The 21763-nt window shown below is 47.7% G+C and overlaps 1 protein-coding gene across 2 annotated transcripts in view; it reads left to right on the top strand.

Annotated features, from left to right (window-relative positions):
* glipr2 (GLI pathogenesis-related 2) overlaps positions 1–21763 on the top strand; it is a 118404-nt gene that overhangs the window by 42956 nt on the left and 53685 nt on the right. For both annotated transcript variants that reach the window (XM_070862903.1, XM_070862904.1), the window contains exons 2-3: positions 2893–2994; positions 4485–4703. In XM_070862903.1, the coding sequence (XP_070719004.1) occupies positions 2893–2994; positions 4485–4703 (321 nt within the window). The remainder of the gene's footprint in view (positions 1–2892; positions 2995–4484; positions 4704–21763) is intronic.

The following is a 21763-nucleotide window of genomic DNA, read 5'->3' as shown; positions in this document are numbered from 1 at the left end:
CTACAGCTATGGACCTAGTGCTGGAAGGTGGGATTAGGCTAGATAACTCTTTTTCGACCGGCACAGACACGATGCACCAAATGGTCTCCTTCTGTGTCGTAATTGTCTATGATTCTATGATTAACCTGTGACACTACTTTTCGTGATTTGTATATATTTTTTTATTTGTTTATGGGATCTGGGTGGTGCTGGCAACGCCAGCATTTATTGCCCATTCCTAATTGCCCATGAGAAGGTGGTGGTGAGCTGCCTTCTTGAACCGCTACAGTTCATGTGGTGTAGGTACTCCCACAGTGCTGTTAGGGAGAGAGTTCCAGGAATTTGGCCCAGCAACGATGAAGGAACGGCGATATACATCTAAATCAGGATGGTGTGTATCTTGGAGGGGAATTTGAGGTTGATGGTGTTCCCATGCGCCTGCTGCCCTTACCCTTCTAGATGGAAGAAGTCGCGGATTTGTGAGGTGCTGCCAAAGAAGCCTTGGTGAGTTGCTGCAGTGCATCTTGTAGATAGTACACACTGCAGTCACGGTGCGCCGGTGGAGGAGGGAGTGAATGTTGAAGGTGGTGGATGGGGTGCCAATCAAGTGGGCTGCTTTGTTTTGGGTGGTGTTGAGCTTCTTCAGTGTTGTTGGAGCAGCACTCATCCAGGCAAGTGGAGAGTATTCTATCAAACTACTGGCTTATGCCTGGTAGATGGTGGAAAGGCTTTGGGGATTCAGGAGGTGAGACACTCGCCGCAGAATACCCAGCCTCTGACCTGCTCTTGTAGCCGCTGTATTTATGTGGCTGGTCAAGTTAAGTTTCTGGTCAATGGTGACCCCCAGGATATTGATGGTGGGGGATTCGGCAATGGTAATGCCGTTGAATGTCAAGGGGCAGTGGTTAGATTCTCGCTTGTTGGAGATGGTCATTGCCTGCCACTTGTGCTGCGCAAATATTACTTATCAGCCCAAGCCTGAATGTCATCCGGGTCTTGCGGCATGCAGACATGGACTGCTTCATTGTCTGAGGAATTGGGAATGGCACTGAACACTGTGCAGTCATCAGTGAACATCCCCACTTCTGATCTTATGATGGAGGGAAGGTCATTGATGAAGTAGCTGAAGATGGTTGGGCCTAGGACACTGCCCTGAGGAACTCCTGCAGCGATGTCCTGGGGCTGTGATGATTGACCTCCAACCATCACAACCATCTTCCTTTGTGCTAGGTATGACTCCAGCCAGTGGAGAGATATAAATCCCATTGATTTCAATTTTACTAGGGCTCCTTGATGCCACACTCTGTCAAATGCAGCCTTGATGTCAAGGGCAGTCACTCTCACCTCACCTCTGGAATTCAGCTCTTTGTCCATGTTTGGACCAAGGCTGCAATGAGGTCTGGAGCCGAGTGGTTCTGGCGGAACCCAAACTGAGCATCGGTGAGCAGGATATTGGTGAGTAAGTGCCGCTTGATAGCACTGTCGACGACACCTTCCAACCCCTTGCTGATGATTGAGAGTAGGCTGATGGGGCGGTAATTGGCTGGATTGAATTTATCCTGCTTTTTGTGGACAGGACCTACCTGGGCAGTTTTCCACATTGTCAGATAGATGCCAGTGCTGTAGCTGCACTAGAATTGCTTGGCTAGAGGCACTGCCAGTTCTGGAGCATAAGTCTTCAGCACGACAGCCGGGATGTTGTCCGGGCCATAACCTTTGCTGTATCCAGTGCACTCAGCCGTTTTTTGATATCATGTGGAGTGAATCCAATTGGCTGAAGACTGGCTTCTGTGATGGTGGGGACCTCAGGAGGATCATCCACTCGGCACTTCTGGCTGAAGATGATTGCAAATGCTTCAGCCTTGCCTTTTGCACTCACGTGCTGGGCTCCGCCATCATTGAGGATGGGGATATTCATGGAGCCTTCCATGAGTTATTTAATGGTCCACCACCATTCATGACTGGATGTGGCAGGATTGCAGAGCTTTGATCTGATCCGTTAGTTGTGGGATTGCTTAGCTCTGTCTAGAGCATGCTGCTTCTGCTGTTTAGCGTGCATGTAACCCTGTGTTGCAGCTTCCCCAGGTTGGCACCTTATTTTTAGATATGCCTGGTGCTAATCCTGTCATGTTCTTCTACACACCTTATTGAACCAGGGTTGGTCCCCTGGCTTGATGGTAATGGCAGAGTGAGGGATATGCTGGGCCATGACATTACAGATTGTGGTGGAATACAATTCTGCTGCTGCTGATGGCCCACAGCGCTTCATGTATGCCCAGTTTTGAAATGCTAGATCTGTTCTGAATCTATCCCATTTTGCACGGTGGTAATGCCACACTACACGATGGAGGGTGCCTTCAATGTGAAGACGGGATTTTGACTCCACAATGACTAGACGATGGTCACTGCTACCAATGTTGTCATGGACAGATTGATCTGCAACAGGTAGATTGGTGAGGACAAGGTCAAGTAGCTTTTTCCCTCGTTTTGGTTCTCACCAGCTGCCATAGGCCCAGTCAGGCAGCTATGTCCTTCAGAACTCGGCCAGCTTGATCAATAGTGGTGCTACCGAACCACTGATGGACATTGAAGTCCCCCACCAAAAGTACATTCTCTACCCTTGCTACTCTCAGTGCTTCTTCCAAGTGGTGTTCAACATGAAGGAGTACTGATTCATTAGCTGAGGGAGGGTGGTATTTAATATTGTGTACTTGGATTTCAGTAAGGCCTTTGATACAATTACTCTGGAAAGGCCGGTACTGAAAATAAAGAAAGCGGGAATCAGTGGAAATATTTTGAAGTGGGTACGTAATTGGTTAACCGACAGAACCCAGAGGGTGCTGGTACTGGGATTGTCATCATCAATTGTGCCCTGTGCTCTTTGTAAATTACCCGTCTGTTGTTTCCCTGCAGGTCATTTCACACAGCCTGTTTGGAAAGACTTCAAGGAGATCAGGGTTGGCCTGGCATCTGATGACAAAGGTCTCACCATCATGGCTCAGATCGACTCAGCCGGTAACATCACCAACCTGGGATACTTTGCTAAAACTATTCTGCCTGTTGGCAGCAAGGTGAAGGAGGGCGAGGGGGGGTCGGCCCAAGGAGAGATGGTCAAAACACCTGGTGCACCAGCAACAAGCTGGGTGGCACCAGTATGCACTTCGTTGTCTAAAATAATTCTCGCTTTCTGTCAGAGATATGAAAACAAGGATTGGAGTTTAACTCTTCCCGCCCGACGGAAACCAGAGAGCTGGGCAGTTAAATACAAGCAGGTTATATACCCGCTCACATCCCAACCATTTCCGGTTTTAACCTGCAAGGTTTTACTCGCGGATGGGACATTCACCTAAAATAGACCGGAGCCTCATAAATTTCTGCAAATCAGTTTCTATTGCATCAATAGGACCCCGATACAATTTTACTCGGGGGCCTGAGCAAAGGGCTTTCCCAAGAGGTAGAAACAGGTGTGAAGATAGAACAGGCCCTGTCAGGTTAAGTCTGAAACTTTCCCTTAGGGGACCAGGAAGAACAGGATGGTTCCCTGGACTCCACCCACTTCCCTCCCACGAGGCCCTCCTGAAGTCTCCGCCAATCACTTGGAAGCCAGCAGGTGGCCATGAGCACCTGATCCTCTTTGCCTGCCGGCAACCACTCTGATTCTTTATGCCCGTTCCAGGCGGGAAGTGAACTGGCAGCATTTAAATGAGGCCTATGTGTTAAAGTACTCCGGGCCTGTAATTTAGCCATTTCACACTTGCTTCTACCGCCCCTGTCCGAATCCTGCTCCGGGTTAAAATCGACCCCCCAAGTGTCAAAGATGGCTGATATGGGTCAGTGGCCCATGTCAACTGAGCCAAGGATGAGGTAAGGTAGTTCCTGATCGGAACAGAGTCCAGGGGAGCTTAGTTTACATGGTCCTTCAGAGCAGTCCACTGACTGAGGCTTCTACAGACGCTTTCCCCCTCAGAACTGACAATGACACAGTGAGAAAACAGCAGAGAGAAACATTGAATTGTTCTGTGAAGTGTTAAGATGGAGTGTTAGTGTCACCAACTCTGGTTGGACGTATTCCTGAAGGTAGCATCACATGACCACCCGCCTCCAACTGCCCCACCCCCACACTCCTGTCATTGGTCACCTGACTAGTCCAACCTCACGGCGCCCCGCCTTCCAACAGCCAATTGGAAAGCAAACAGAATCTTCATAACTAATGAACGAATTTTTATAACTAATGAACGAAAGTGTTCAAAGAAAATTTTAAAAATACCAATCTTACCCTGCCTGATTTTTCTCCCGGGTCTCTTGCAGCAGATTAGTCTGTGAGATTAATATTCAATTTAAATGCCAGGAATATTATTCCCAACCTGTCGCTGTCCCTGACCTCAAGCTGCATACCAAGCTGCACATCACACAGAATGTTATCACATGCTTCACTGTTGGAGAGAGACACTGTTCCCTCGGGCTCAGCTCCCTCACTATACATCACTGAGATTTCTTTCTTTCAGGTGAAAGTTCTGAAGGTTTTGCCGTGCAGTTGCTGAAATCTCTGAATGAGTATCGGATGAAGCACGGAGCGAGACCGTTAGCCATGAACCCACTAATCGGCAAAAAGGCTGAGAAGTGGGCAAAGCACCTGGTCACCTCCAGAACATTGCAGCACAGCGACACTCCGTGTGGTGAGAATATCTGGTGTCAGCAAGGCTCTGCCAGTGGACAGGTCACAGGTACGTCGCATCACTGCCTGACACACTCACACTGTTTCATGGTCAACATCAGTCAGAGAGCATACACTGGGTTTGGTTATCAGAAAGTGACTCCCAGCCCATCCAGCCTGTTCCTTCCATAGCCCACGTGGCTTGCTCTATCCTGGACTCTATACAACCCACTGAAACTCCTGCAGAAGAATCCTGCAAAGTTTGTCCCAGCCCCAAAGTAAATCCAGGATATCGATTGAACCTTCCTTTCTCATCTTTAGTTGCAGGACATTACATTGGGCCATTGGACTCATGAACTATCAAGTTTCACACAATATCTGAGCATCATTACTAGTCCCTATCCTTATAACCCTCGGCCCAGCTCTTAACCATGTATTCAGTCATGCTCATCGAATGTGTTCATAATTGTTGCATTAACCGGGAGACTATCCAACGTAATCACTGCTCTAAGACCATAATGGTCTAGCACCGCACACCGGTGCGAAATGGGCAGCAAGCAAGGAACGGAGGGGAGACAAACAGCAAGGTGGGTGAGCCCAAGCCAGCAGTTATTGTGGGGGGGTGGGGGGGGGGTAGGATCAGCACTCCTGCTCCTCCTGGCTCCATAGGAACAGGAGGAGGCCATTCAGCTCCTCGAGCCTGTTCTGCCATTCAATTAGATCACAGCTGTTCTGTATCTTAACTCCATCTACCCGCCTTGGTTCCATAACCCTTAATATCCTTGCCTATCAAAAATCTATCAAGCTCAGTTTTGAAAATTTGAATTGACCCCCAGCCTCAACAGCTTTGTGAGGGAGAATTTCAGATTTCACCAGCCTTTGTGTGAACATCACCCCAAATGGCCGAGCTCTAATTTTAAAGTTATGCCCCTGGTTCTGTACTCCACTTTAACGTAAGTAAAAAAAAAATTCTATCTCTCTTTCGTCAGTGGCCTCAGTAGGCCCAGAAAAACTGAGCGGAACGGGGCAACACAGGCTGTTGCCAGTTCATGGCAAATTTGTGCCTAAAGCAGGCGTTAGACCTCTGATTAGTAACATTCAAAGGGTCTAACACCAGCTTCAGGCGGGCACCCTGCACACTTGGAGATCTCCGGGGGAGATCCGATGTGGGACACCTCACCAAAATTCATCACCCTCACTTAGAATTACCTAGAATTTACAGCACAGAAACAGGCCATTCGGCCCAATCAGTCTATGCCAGTGTTTATGCTCCATACGAGTCTCCTCCCACCCTTCTTCATCTCACCCTATCAGCATCTCCTATTCCTTCCTCCCCCATTTGTTTATCTAGCTTCCCCTTAAAGGCATCTATGCGCCTCAACCAGTTCCTGTGGTAGCAAGTTCGCCATTCTAACCACTTTCCACCGTGCAACATGTCTGGGTTGCTGAGCAGGCTTAACTTCAGTTTGCGGCCAATGTTTCCACATGATTTAGCAGGCTGGCATTTTTTTATGCCTTGCAGAAGTCACCTCACGCTGTTGGTGAAAAAATTAAATAAAGTCAAGAGTTTGTGGGCGCTGACTTCATTTATTTATCCCACCAGCAACGATTTCAGAAAAAACATTAATAAATTCAGGACAGGAATCCTGCTATATGTGTGTATTTATTTGTACATAACTGCCAGATAGGGTGACGGATGCAGATTCATTAATAACATATCAAAATGGGAATTGAATATATATATTTAAAAAGGAAAGAAATTGCAGGGCTATTGGACAAGAGCGGGACAAATTGAACAGCTCTTTCAAAGAGCTGGCATAGGCATGATGGGCCGAATGGCCTCCTGCTGCGCAGTTTGATTCTATCATTCTCTCTGTGTATGGAACCTCTGCTATTGAAATGAATGAAGTTGGGCTATGCAAACTCCTGACTTTGTTTTATTTCAGTAATGAAGAAGTGAGCTGGTTTTGCCAAGCGTGAAAATTAAAGTTTCCCATCACAGAATCATTGAATCATAGAATGATACAGCACAGAAGGAGGCCATTTGGCCCATCCTGCCTCTGCCGAACCTTTGGTAGAGCTATCCATTTAATCCCACTCACCTGCTCTTTTCCCGTAGCCCTGCCAATATTTTCCCTTCAAGTATTTATCCAATGTTACTGTTGAATCTGCTTCCACCACCAGAGGGCTTTCTATACAAATTATTAAATTTATGACTCATTTTAGATGTTTTTATGTAATGGATTTAATTTTTGAGTTTCTAAAGTCACTGGGGATAATTATCACTTTCAGCAGGTGCGAAAAACAGGCAGTAGTGGATCAATGGAAAAGAAATCGGCCGGGTGTATAACGGGCGGGGTGTATAACGGGCGGGGTGTCAACTGAGCAGTTGTATACCAGGTTGGGGGTGTAACTGGCGGGGTGTATAATGGGCGGGGCGTATAACAGGCGTGGCATATAATGGACAGGGCGTATAATAGACAGGGCGTATAACAAGCGTGGCATATAATGGGCGGCGTGTATAAATGGGCGGGGCGTATAACGGGCGAGGTTTATAATATCGTTCACAGAGGCATAATCAAAAAACAGGACGCCAAGCCAAAAAAGGAAATATTAGAAGAATGGCCAAAAGTTTAGTCAAATATGTGGATTTTAAAGAAAGAAAGATTAGTATTTATATATAGCTTTTCATGACCTCAGGTCATCCCAAAGCGCTTAACAGGCAATTAAATACTTTTTTAAAGTGTAGTCTCTGTTGTAATGTGGGAATAGCGCAGCCCATTTGCACACAGCAAGATCCCACAAACAGTTATGCGATAAAGAATAGATTATTTGTTCTTTTAGTGATGTTGGTTGAGGGATAAATATTGGCCAGGACATCAGGGTGAACTCCCCTGCCACAAGATTTTAACATCCACCAGACGGGACCTCGGATTAACCTCGCATCCGAAAGACAGTACCTCTGACAGTGCAGCACTCCCTCAGTACTAGAAATGAATTGTCAGCCTGGATTATGTGTTCAAGTGTCTGGACCACAACTTGACTCCATGACCTTCTAAGTCAGAGGTGAGCTTGGTACCACTGAGCCACAGTCGCCACTGTTAGATTATGAATGAGTTACAGAGGAAACTCTGCTATGCATCTTGATTTGAAGACACTGAGAGTGTAGGGAGGCGGAAGAACATATAGGATATGGAGCTGAGAGGAGCAACAACAACAACTTGTATTTATATAGCGCCTTTAACGTAGTAAAACATCCCAAGGTGCTTCACAGGAGTGTTATCAGACAAAATTTAACATCGAGCCGGGCAAATACATGGCAGATGCAGTATAATGTAGATAATTGTGAGGTTATCCACTTTAGTGGTGAATACACGAAGGCAGAATATTATCTGAATGGTGACAGATTAGGAAAAGGGGAGGTGCAACGAGACCTGTGTGCCATGGTACATCAGTCGTTGAAAGTTGGCATGCAGGTACAGCAGGCGGTGAAGAAGGCAAATGGCATGTTGGCCTTTATAGAGAGAGGATTTGAGTATAGGAGCAGGGAGGGCTTACTACAGTTGTACAGGCCCTTGGTGAGGCTACACCTTGAATATTGTGTACAATCTCCTAATCTGAGGAAGGATATTCTTGCTATTGAGGGAGTGCAGCGAAGGATCACCAGACTGATTCCCAGGATGACAGGACTGACATATGAAGAAAGACTGGATCGACTAGGCTTATATTTAATGGAATTTAGAAGAAGGAGAGGGGATTTCATAGAAACATAGAAAATTTTGACGGGATTGGACAGGTTAGATACAGGAAGAATGTTCCCGATGTTGGGGAAATCCAGAACCAGGGGTCACAGTCTAAGGATAAGGGGTAAGCCATTTAGGACCGAGATGAGGAGAAACTTCTTCACTCAGAGAGTTGTGAACCTGTGGAATTCTCTACCACAGAAAGCTGTTGAGGCCAGTTAATTAGATATATTCAAAAGGGAGTTAGATGTGGCCCTTACGGCTAAAGGGATCAAGGGGTATGGAGAGAAAGCAGGACTAGGATACTGAAGTGCATGATCAGCCATGATCATATTGAATGGTGGTGCAGGCTCGAAGGGCCGAATGGCCTACTCCTGCACCTATTTTCTATGTTTCTATGTTTCTATAAGGAGATATTGGGGCAGGTGACCAAATGCTTGCTCAAAGAGGTCGGTTTTAAGTAGCGTCTGAAAGGAAGAAAGAGATGTAGAGAGGCGAGAGGACTGGGGAGGAAATTCCAGAGCTTCGGGCCTTGGCAGTTGATGTCTTGGCCTCTACTGGTGCGATTAAAATTTGATGCCCAAGAGGCCAGAATTGGAGGTGCACAGAGATCTCAAAGGGTTGTAAGGCTGCTAGAGGTTACAGAGATAGGGAGGGATGAGACCATGGAAGGATGAGAATTTTAAAATCGAGGTGTTTCCAGACTGGGAGCCAATGTAGCGAGCACAGGGGTGATGGGTGAATGGGACTTGGTGCGAGTTAGGATACGAACAGCAGTCATTTGGATGAGCTTATGTTTATGGAGGATGGAAGATGGGAGGCGGGCCAGGAAAGCATTGGAATAGTCAAGTCTAGAGGTAACAAAGGCAGGGATGAGGGTTTCAGCAGCAGATTAGCTGAGGCAGGGGCATAGTCGGGCAATGTTAGGTGGAAGTACGCAATCTTGATGATGGAGCAGATATGTGGTCGAAAGCTCATCTCGGAGTCAAATACAATACCGAGGTTTTGAATGATCTGGTTCAGCCTGAAACAGTAGCCAGGGAGAGGCATGTAGTTGGTGGCTAGGGAGTGGCGTTTGTGGTAGGGACCGAAGACCATAACTTCGATCTTCCCAATATTTAATTGGAAGAAATTTCTACTCATCCGGTACTGGATATCGGACAAGCAGCGTGACAAATCAGAGACAGTGGAGGGGTCGAGAGAGGTGGTGATGAGATAGAGCTGGGTATCGTCAGCGTGCATGTGGAACCTGACGCTGTGTTTTCCAATTATGTCGTCGAGAGGCTGGCTGTAGATGCGAAATAGGAGGGGGCCCAGCATGGGGCCCAGGATAGTTCCTTGGAGGACACCAGAGGTAATGGTGCAGGAGTAGGAAGAGAAGCCGTTGCAGGTGATCCTCTGGCTATGACAGAATAGATAAGAATGGAACCAGGAGAGAGTAGTCCTACCCAGCTGGACGATGGAGAGGCATTGAAGAAGGATGGTGTGGTCTCCTGTGTTGACCACACCATCTCCCTGCTGTCAGCCACTGGAAAAGTCATCACAAGAATCCTCCTCAATCGTCTTCTCCCTGTGGCTGAAGACCTCCTCCCAGAGTCACAATGTGCGTATTCCGTCCGCTAAGGGGTACAATGGACATGATCTTTACCACACGACAACTATAAAAAAAATGCAGGGAACAGCACCGACCCTCGTATATGGCCTTCTTTGACCCCACAAAGGCCTTTGATACTGTCAACCGTGAGGGACTACGGCGCGCCCTCCTCCGTTTTGGCTGCCCCCAAAAGTTTGTTACCATCCTCTGCCTGCTCCACGATGAAATGCAAACCATGACCCTGACTAATGGATCCACCACAGACCCAATCCATGCCTGGACCAAGGTCAAGCAGGGCTGCGTCATCGCATCAACGCTCTTCTCGATCTTCTTTGCTGCATTGCTCCATCTCACTCTCAACAAGTTCCCCGCTGGAGTGGAACTAAACTATAGTGTCATGTATCCAAACATGTGTACTGCTTATACTATTACATATGATGTGCCACCAGAGGGCACTACTATGGGAAACTTGTACACCAGCTGTCTGGACACTAAGGTTGCCACCAGAGGGCACTGCAGTGGGAGACTTGTAGGTTACCTGTACAGGTGTGCCAGACCTAGTATAAAAGGCAGGCCACCATGTGGTATCCTCACTCTGGAGTTACATTAAATGGACTAAGGTCACTACAGTTCAAGTACAATACATTGCCTCATGGAGTCATTGTCAGAGCATTTAAAGGCATAACATATAGAAGCAATTGGAACCCGTTCGACCTTCGCCACCACCAGGCTAGATCCAAGGTCATCCCATCCTTGAACTACAGTATGCAGATGGCGCTTGTGCCTGCGCACATCAGCGGCCGAACTCCAAGCGATCATCAACACCTTCACCGAGGCGTATGAAAGCATGGGCCTTACATTAAACATCGGCAAGACAAAGGTCCTCCACCAACCTGACCCCGCCACACAGCACTCCCCCCTGGTCATCAAAATCCATGGTGTGGCCTTGGACAAGGTGAACCATTTTCCATACCCCGGGAGCCTATTATCAGCAAGGGCAGGCATTGATGACGAGGTCTAACACTGCCTCCAGTGTGCCAGCGCAGCCTTTAGTCGCCTGAGGAAGAGAGTGTTTGAAGACCAGGACCGCAAATCTGGCACCAAGCTTATGGTCTACAGGGCAGTAGTGATTCCCTATATGGCTCACAGCCGTGGACTATATACAGCAGACATCTCAAAGCGCTGGAGAAGTACCACCAGCGTTGCCTCCGCAAGATCCTGCAAATCTACTGGGAGGATAGACGCAACAATGTCAGTGTTCTCGCCCAGGCCAACATTCCCAGCATCGAAGCATTGACTGCACTCGACCAGCTCCGTTGGGCGGGCCACATTATCCGCATGCCCGACATGAGACTCCCTAACCAAGCGCTCTACTCAGAATTCCTACACAGCAAACGAGCCCCAGGTGGGCAGAGGAAACATTTCAAGGACACCCTCAAAGCCTCCTTGGTAAAGTGCCACATCTCCGCCAGTACCTGGGAATCCCTGGCCTAAGACCACCCAAAGTGGAGGAAGAGCGTCCGGGAGGACGCTGAGCACCTCGAGTCTCATCGCCGAGAGCATGCAGAAATCAAGCACAGAAGAAGGAGCGTGCAGCAAACCAGGCTCCCCACCCACCCTTTCCTTCAACAAACTGTCTGCCCCACCTGCTACAGTGACTGTAATTCCCATATTGGACTGTACAGCCACCTGAGAACTCATTTTTAGAGTAGAAGTAAGTCTTCCTTGATTTCGAGGGACTGCCTTTGATGATGATGTAGGCTGCAGTCAGGTTGAGAAGGACGAGGAGGGATCATTTACCATGGTCACAACCACATCATGTCATTTTGGTACTGCGGCACGGGCAGAAACTGATTGTAGGAATTTAAATATGGAGTTGCGGCAAAGGTGGGCCAGAGATTGGGATGGCGACATGTTGGGAAGTCATAACGGGGAACAAAGAAATGGCAGACCAATTGAACAAGTACTTTGGTTCAGTATTCACTAAGGAGGACACAAACAACCTTCCGGATATAAAAGTGGTCAGAGGGTCTAGTAAGGAGGAGGAACTGAGGGAAATCTTTATTAGTCGGGAAATTGTGTTGGGGAAATTGATGGGATTGAAGGCCGATAAATCCCCAGGGCCTGATGGACTGCATCCCAGAGTACTTAAGGAGGTGGCCTTGGAAATAGCGGATGCATTGACAGTCATTTTCCAACATTCCATTGACTCTGGATCAGTTCCTATCGAGTGGAGGGTAGCCAATGTAACCCCACTTTTTAAAAAAGGAGGGAGAGAGAAAGCAGGGAATTATAGACCGGTCAGCCTGACCTCAGTAGTGGGTAAAATGATGGAATCAATTATTAAGGATGTCATAGCAGCGCATTTGGAAAATGGTGACATGATAGGTCCAAGTCAGCATGGATTTGTGAAAGGGAGATCATGCTTGACAAATCTTCTGGAATTTTTTGAGGATGTTTCCAATAAAGTGGACAAAGGAGTACCAGTTGATGTGGTATATTTGGACTTTCAGAAGGCTTTCGACAAGGTCCCACACAGGAGATTAATGTGCAAAGTTAAAGCACATGGGATTGGGGGTAGTGTGCTGACGTGGATTGAGAACTGGTTGTCAGACAGGAAGCAAAGAGTAGGAGTAAATGGGTACTTTTCGGAATGGCAGGCAGTGACTAGTGGGGTACCGCAGGGTTCTGTGCTGGGGCCCCAGCTGTTTACATTGTACATTAATGATTTAGACGAGGGGATTAAATGTAGTATCTCCAAATTTGCGGATGACACTAAGTTGGGTGGCAGTGTGAACTGCGAGGAGGATGCTATGAGGCTACAGAGTGACTTGGATAGATTAGGTGAGTGGGCAAATGCGTGGCAGATGAAGTATAATGTGGATAAATGTGAGGTTATCCACTTTGGTGGTAAAAACAGAGAGACAGACTATTATCTGAATGGTGACAGATTAGGAAAAGGGAAGGTGCAACGAGACCTGGGTGTCATGGTACATCAGTCATTGAAGGTTGGCATGCAGGTACAGCAGGCGGTTAAGAAAGCAAATGGCATGTTGGCCTTCATAGCGAGGGGATTTGAGTACAGGGGCAGGGAGGTGTTGCTACAGTTGTACAGGGCCTTGGTGAGGCCACACCTGGAGTATTGTGTACAGTTTTGGTCTCCTAACTTGAGGAAGGACATTCTTGCTATTGAGGGAGTGCAGCGAAGATTCACCAGACTGATTCCCGGGATGGTGGGACTGACCTATCAAGAAAGACTGGATCAACTGGGCTTGTATTCACTGGAGTTCAGAAGAGTGAGAGGGGACCTCATAGAAACGTTTAAAATTCTGACGGGTTTGGACAGGTTGGATGCAGGAAGAATGTTCCCAATGTTGGGGAAGTCCTGAACCAGGGCTCACAGTCTAAGGATAAGGGGTAAGCCATTTAGGACCGAGATAAGGAGAAACTTCTTCACCCAGAGAGTGGTGAACCTGTGGAATTCTCTACCACAGGAAGTAGTTGAGGCCAATTCACTAAATATATTCAAAAGGGAGTTAGATGAAGTCCTTACTACTCGGGGGATCAAGGGGTATGGCGTGAAAGCAGGAAGTGGGTACTGAAGTTTCATGTTCAGCCATGAACTCATTGAATGGCGGTGCAGGCTAGAAGGGCTGAATGGCCTGCTCCTGCACCTATTTTCTATGTTTCTATGTTCAAGGATTTTAAGAAAGAAATACTTGGATTTATATAGTACCTTTCACGACTACCGCAAGTCTCAAACTGCTTTACAGCCAATGAAGTACTTTTGGAGCGTAGTCACTGTTGCAATGTAGGAAACGTGGCAGCCACTTTGCGCACAAGCAAGCTCCAGAAACAGTGATGTGATAATGACCAGATACAGGTTGAGCGTCCGAATTCCGGAGTTCCAAAATTTGGAATGTTCCAGAATCCGGACACTGGGCCGATCTGTGGCAGGGACGTCCGGAATCCGAAAAATGTTCTGGAATCCGGAAACCCTACCAAACCGATTACCGCCGCGAGCCGGGCCTAGGGAAAATTCAAAAAACAAAAACTCACAGAACACTCAAGAATCAAAAAACAAAAACTCCAACCCACCTCTTCTTGCAGGTCTTCACACCCGCAGACACCGCTGCTCCTGGGTCCGCAACACAGGTCGTGTCCACCCCCTCGCCCCGGGCATCTTCTCTCGGCCAGAACACGGCGACCACAGCACCCCCAGCCTTGATTGCTGGAAAGACGTTCCGAAATACCTGAACCTCGGCTCGGGCATTTATGGATTCGGGGCATCAGAAAGACGATCCGGAATCCGGAAGTATCGGAATCCATAACGGCCTCAATCCCGAGGTTTCCGGATTTTGGATGTTCCACCTATCTGTTTTTTTTTGTTATGTTGATTGAGGGATAAATATTGGCCAGGTCACCAGGGATAACTCTCCTGCTCTTCTTCGAAATAGTGCTGTTAAGTTCAGAATAGCTCCACGAGACTGTGTTGTAAGCTCAAACCATTGTCTCTTTAATATAACTCCAAAGTGAGGCAGCAGCGTGGTGGACTGCCTTTTATACCTGCTTGCTCCAGGGTACACAGGTGATCCATAGGTTGCCCGCAGATGTGCCCCCTAGTGGCAAGTCTTACACACAGGTGAGGTTCACATACATAACATCACTTCCCCCCAAAGTCTTGAGTACAAGTTATTTACAGGTTGAGGCAATCTGGCGGTCTGCGTTCCCTGGTTGTTCATCTGAGTTACATAGAAACATAGAAACAGAGAAAATAGGTGCAGGAGTAGGCCATTCGGCCCTTCTAGCCTGCACCACCATTCAATGAGTTCATGGCTGAACATGCAACCTCAGAACCCCATTCCTGCTTTCTCGCCATACCCCTTGATCCCCCGAGTAGTAAGGACTACATCTAACTCTTTTTTGAATATATTTAGTGAATTGGCCTCAACAACTTTCCACAGGTTCACCACTCTCTGGGTGAAGAAGTTTCTCCTCATCTCGGTCCTAAATGGCTTACCCCTTATCCTTAGACTGTGACCCCTGGTTCTGGACTTCCCCAACATTGGGAACATTCTTCCTGCATCTAACCTGTCTAAACCCGTCAGAATTTTAAACTTTTCTATGAGATCCCCTCTCATTCTTCTGAACTCCAGTGAATACAAGCTCAGTTGATCCAGTCTTTCTTGATATGTCAGTCCCGCCATCCCGGGAATCAGTCTGGTGAATCTTCGCTGCACTCCCTCAATAGCAAGAATGTCCTTCCTCAAGTTAGGAGACCAAAACTGTACACAATACTCCAGGTGTGGCCTCACCAAGGCCCTGTACAACTGTAGCAACACCTCCCTGCCCCTGTACTCAAATCCCCTCGCTATGAAGGCCAACATGCCATTTGCTTTCTTAACCACCTGCTGTACCTGCATGCCAACCTTCAATGACTGATGTACCATGACACCCAGGTCTCGTTGCACCTTCCCTTTTCCTAATCTGTCACCATTCAGATAATAGTCTGTCTCTCTGTTTTTACCACCAAAGTGGATAACCTCACATTTATCCACATTATACTTCATCTGCCATGCATTTGCCCACTCACCTAACCTATCCAAGTCACTCTGCAGCCTCATAGCATCCTCCTCGCAGCTCACACTGCCACCCAACTTAGTGTCATCCGCAAATTTGGAGATACTACATTTAATCCCCTCGTCCAAATCATTAATGTTCAATGTAAACAGCTGGGGCCCCAGCACAGAACCTTGCGGTACCCCACTAGTCATTGCCTGCCATTCTGAAAAGTACCCATTTACTCCTACTCTTTGCTTCCAGTTCTCAATCCATGTCAGCACACTACCCCCAAACCCATGTGCTTTAACTTTGCACATTAATCTCTTGTGTGGGACCTTGTCGAAAGCCTTCTGAAAGTCAAAATATACCACATCAACTGGTTCTCCCTTGTCTACTCTACTGGAAACATCCTCAAAAAATTCCAGAAGATTTGTCAAGCATGATTTCCCTTTCACAAATCCATGTTGACTTGGACCTATCATGTCACCTCTTTCCAAATGCGCTGCTATGACATCCTTAATAATTGATTCCATCATTTTACCCACTACTGATGTCAGGCTGACCGGTCTATAATTCCCTGTTTTCTCTCTCCCTCCTTTTTTAAAAAGTGGGGTTACATTGGCTACCCTCCACTCGATAGGAACTGATCCAAAGTCTATGGAATGTTGGAAAATGACTGTCAATGCATACGCTATTTCCAAGGCCACCTCCTTAAGTACTCTGGGATGCAGTCCAAGAGGCCCTGGGGATTTATCGGCCTTCAATCCCATCAATTTCCCCAACACAATTTCCCGACTAATAAGGATTTCCCTCAGTTCCTCCTTCTTACTAGACCCTCTGACCCCTTTTATATCCGGAAGTTGTTTATGTCCTCCTTAGTGAATACCGAACCAAAGTACTTGTTCAATTGGTCTGCCATTTCTTTGTTCCCCATTATGACTTCCTCTGATTCTGACTGCAGGGGACCTACGTTTGTCTTTACTAACCTTTTTCTCTTTACATATCGATAGAAGCTTTTGCAGTCCGTCTTAATGTTCCCTGCAAGCTTCCTCTCGTACTCTATTTTCCCTGCCCTAATCAAACCCTTTGTCCTCCTCTGCTGAGTTCTAAATTTCTCCCAGTCCCCGGGTTCGCTGCTATTTCTGGCCAATTTGTATGCCACTTCCTTGGCTTTAATACTATCTCTGATTTCCCTTGATAGCCACGGTTGAGCCACCTTCACTTTTTTATTTTTACACCAGACAGGGAGGTACAATTGTTGTAGTTCATCCATGTGGTCTCTAAATGTCTGCCATTGCCCATTCACTGTCAACCCCTTAAATATCATTCGCCAATCTATCCTAGCCAATTGACGCCTCATACCTTCAAAGTTACCCTTCTTTAAGTTCTGGACCATGGTCTCTGAATTAACTGTTTCATTTTCCATCCTAATGTAGAATTCCACCATATTATGGTCACTCTTCCCCAAGGGGCCTCGCACAATGAGATTGCTAATTAATCCTCTCTCATTACACAACACCCAGTCTAAGATGGCCTCCCCCCTAGTTGGTTCCTCGACATATTGGTCTAGAAAACCATCCCTTATGCACTCCATGAAATCCTCCTCCACCGTATTGCTTCCAGTTTGGTTAGCCCAATCTATATGCATATTAAAGTCACCCATGATAACTGCTGCACCTTTATTGCATGCACTCCTGATTTCCTGTTTGATGCCCTCCCCAACATCACTACTACTGTTTGGAGGTCTGTACACAACTCCCACTAACGTTTTTTGCCCTTTGGTGTTCTGCAGCTCTACCCATATAGATTCCACATCATCCAAGCTAATGTCCTTCCTAACTTATTGCATTAATCTCCTCTTTAACCAGCAATGCTACCCCACCTCCTTTTCCTTTTATTCTATCCTTCCTGAATGTTGAATACCCATGGATGTTGAGTTCCCACGTCTCCGTAATCCCAATCACATCATATCCATTAACATCTATTTGCACAGTTAATTCGTCCACCTTATTACGGATACTCCTTGCATTAAGACACAAAGCCTTCAGACTTGTTTTTTTAACACCCTTTGTCCTTTTAGAATTATGATGTAGTGTGGCCCTTTTTGTTTCTTGCCTTTGTTTACTCGGCCTTCCACTATTGCTTTTTACCTTTCTACCATCTGTTTCTGACTCCATATTACTTCACCCTATCTCGCTGCATAGGTTCCCATCCCCCTGCCATATTAGTTTAAACACTCCCGAACTGCATTAGCAAATGTTACCCCTAGGACATCAGTTCTAGTCCTGCCCAAGTGCAGACCGTCCCTTTTGTACAGGTCCCACTTCCCCCAGAACTGGTTCCAATGTCCCAGGAATTTGAATCCCTCCCTCTTGCACCACTGCTCAAGCCACGTATTTATTCTAACTATCCTGCTCCCTCTACTCTGATTAGCACGTGGCACTGGTAGCAATCCAGAGATTACTAACTTTGAGGTCCTACTTTTTAATTTAACACCTAGCTCCCTAAATTCAGCTTGTAGGACCTCTTACCTATATAGTTGGTACCTACATGTACCATGACAACTGGCTGTTCACCCTCCCTCTCCAGAATGCTCTGCAGCCGCTCCGAGACATCCTTGCACCAGGGAGGCAACATACCATCCTGGAGTCTCGGTTGCGGCCGCAGAAACTCCTATCTATTCCCCTTACAATAGAGTCCCCTATCACTATAGCTCTCCCACTCTTTTTCCCACCCTTCTGCGCAGCAGAGCCAGCCACGGTGCCATGAACTTGGCTGCTGCTGCCCTCCCCTGATGAGTCATCCTCCTCAACAGTACCCAAAGCGGTGTATCTGTTTTGCAGGGGGATGGCCGCAGGGGACCCCTGCACTACCTTCTTTGCACTGCTCTTCCTGCTGGTCTTCCATTCCCTAGCTGCTATGGGCCCTTCACCTGCGGTAAGACCAACTCGCTACACGTGCTACTCACGTCATTCTCAGCATCGTGGATGCTCCAGTGTAAATCCACCCTCAGCTCCAACTCCGCAACGTGGTCTGTCAGGAGCTGGAGGCGGATACACTTCCCGCACACGTAGTCGTCAGTTGACAACCTGGCATGGGTGAGTTGGTCGGATCATTGCTGCACGGCAGCTCAGCTGGTCTGATCGGACTGTCGGGCATGGTGGGTTCATTCTCGTGGTTGACAGCAAGGTCAGTTGCTGGTTAGGTGGATCATAGATGGTAGGGTCTTCTTCAAACTGTTCTTGGTAGTCTGTGAATTGCAGTTTGGTCTGATCCAGGTGCTTTCTGCATGTTTGCCTATTCAACAATTTCACAACAAACACTCTATTCCCCTCCTTGGCTAAGACAGTGCCAGCAATCCACTTGGGTCCCTGACCATAATTTAGAACAAACACCGGATCATTGACCTCAATGTCACGCGAGGCCGCCGCGCGATCGTGGTACACGTTATGCCGGTACCGCCGGGTTTCTAATTGATCATTGAGATCCGGGTGGTCTAAGGAGAGCCTGGTTTTGGGTGCTCTCTTCATTAACAATTCTGCAGGGGCAACCCCGATGAGTGAGTGGGGGCGCGTCCGGTAGCTGAGCAGGACCCTAGATAACCGGGTCTGCAAGGAGCCATCCGTTACGCAGCTCAAGCTTTGCTTGATGGTTTGAACTGCCCGTTCTGCTTGGCTGTTGGATGCAGGCTTAAATAGGGCAGACCTGACATGCTTAATGCCATTGCGGGTCATGAACTCGTTGAATTCCGAGCTGGTAAAACATGGTCCATTGTCACTGACAAGGACGTCGGGCAAACCAGAGTGGCGAACATGGCCCTGAGGCTTTCAATGGTGGCAGTGGACGTACATGATGACATTATCATACATTCAATCCATATGAAGAAAGACTGGATCGACTAGGCTTATATTCACTGGAATTTAGAAGAATGAGAGGGGATCTCATAGAAACATAAAATTCTGACGGGATTGGACAGGTTAGATGCAGGAAGAATGTTCCCGATGTTGGGGAAGTCCAGAACCAGGGGTCATAGTCTAAGGATAAGGGGTAAGCCATTTAGGACCGAGATGAGAAGAAACTTCTTCACTCAGAGAATTGTTAACCTGTGGAATTCTCTACCACAGAAAGTTTTTGAGGCCATTTCGTTAGATATATTCAAAAGGGAGTTAGATGTGGCCTTTATGGCTAAAGGGATCAAAGAGTATGGAGAGAAAGCAGGAATGGGGTACTGAAGTTGCATGATCAGCCATGATCATATTGAATAGTGGTGCAGGCTTGAAGGGCCAAATGGCCTACTCCTGCACCTATTTTCTATGTTTCTATGAGTAAGCGTCCACTGCTATGAGAAACATCTTCCCAAGAAAGGGGCTAGCGAAATCTACGTGGACCCTGGATCACAGTTTGGAGGGCCATGACCACAGGCTCAGGGGGGCCTCCCTGGGTACGTTGCTCAGCTATGAGCAAGTGTCGCATTGGTGTACGCATGACTCTAATTCGGAGTCAATGCCGGGCCACCAGATGTGCGACCTGGTGATAGCCTTCATCATGACTATGCCTGGGTGGGTACTGTGCAGATCGCGTATAAACATTTCCCTGCCCTTTTTGGGCAAAATCACGCGATTCCCCCATAGGAGGCAATCCAACTGGACTGACAGTTCATCCTTGTGTCGGTGAAAAGGCTTAATTTCATCTTGCATTGACCCGGGAACCCCCGACCAGCTCCGATTGAGGATGCATCTTTTTACTAGAGATAACAGGTGGTCCTGGTTGGTCCAGGTCCTGTTCTGCCGAGCCGTGACGGGTGACCCCTCACTCTCAAAAGCATCCATTACCAGAAGCAAGTCTGTGGGTTGTGCCATTTCCACCCGGTGGTGGGCAATGGCAACTGACTGAGGGCATCAGCGCAGTTCTCAGTGCCTGGTCTGTGGCGGATTACATAGTCATATGTAATGTGTCCTTACTATACAGTACAAATGCACACGAGGCCCATACTTGAGAGAAGGTCACCCAGTGAACAGTAACCTTTATTAGCCAGCACTCAAGTGAAGAAGGTGGGTGGAGCTTCCCCTTTCATATCTGAAAGTCCAGGTTAGGAGTCTCTCCCACAAGTTCACCGCCTAGTGGTCAGTGTTCTCAAGGTGTACAACTTAGGGCAGTTTATACATGGGTTACAATGACAGTTGAATACATGTCATCACATTCCCCCAAAATTTTATTGGGATCACAGGTTAAGTCTCTCTGGTGGTTTACGCTCCCTTGTAGAGCGCCTGAGTTGGGGCTCTGGTTGTTGGGCGCTGGTCTGAGTGTCTGCTGTTTTCAATGCCTCAGGCCTGTCCGGACTGCCCACAGTGACTGGGCTCTCCTCCACTTGGTTCCGGTGTTCGGTCACCTGTGGTGGAGTGAACTCTACATCGTGTTCTTCCTCTGCTTCTTCTATGGGGTTTCTGAACCTCCTTTTTGTTTAATCCACGTGTTTGCGGCAGATTTGTCCATTGGTAAGTTTAACTACCAGAATCCTATTCCCCTCTTTGGCAATCACAGTGCCTGTGAGCCACTTGGGCCCTGCAGCGTAGTTGAGGACAAAGACAGGGTCATTGACATCAATACATCGCGCCCTCGCATTCCTGTCATGGTCGTCACATTGTGACCGGCGCCATCTCTCGACAATTTCTTTCATGGTGGGGTGTATAAGGGATAACCGGGTTTTGAGCGTCCTTTTCATTAGCAGCTCTGTGGGTGGAACCCCTGTGGGCGAGTGTGGTCGGGATCTATTGGCCAACAGGAGGCGTGATCAGCGGCTTTGTAGGGAACCCCCTTGGATTCTGAGCATCCCCTGTTTGATTATCTGCACTGCTTGTTCCGCCTGGCCATTTGAGGCCGGCTTGAACGGTGCCGTTCTGACATGGTTGATGCCATTTCCAGCCATGAAGTCCTGGAATTCAATGCTTGTAAAGCACGGGCCATTGTCGCTGACCAAGACGTCCGGTAGACCATAGGCGGCGAATATTGCCCATAGACTTTCTACCGTGGCAGAGGATGTGCTTGAATTGAGAATGTCACACTCGATTCATTTGGAGTAGGCGTCTACTACAACCAAAAACATTTTTCCCATGAAAGGACTTGTATAGTCCACATGGATGCATGACCATGGCTTGGCGGGCCAGGACCAGGGGCTAAGGGGGGCTTCCCTAAGCGCATTGCCCAGTAGGGCACACGTGTTGCACCTGCGAA

This window comes from Pristiophorus japonicus, chromosome 20 (assembly GCF_044704955.1).
Source record: "Pristiophorus japonicus isolate sPriJap1 chromosome 20, sPriJap1.hap1, whole genome shotgun sequence".
In the NCBI taxonomy this organism is placed as follows: domain Eukaryota; kingdom Metazoa; phylum Chordata; class Chondrichthyes; family Pristiophoridae; genus Pristiophorus; species Pristiophorus japonicus.
The sequence above is the reverse complement of the archived record's forward strand: the minus strand, read 5'-3'. Positions and strand labels throughout refer to the sequence as shown.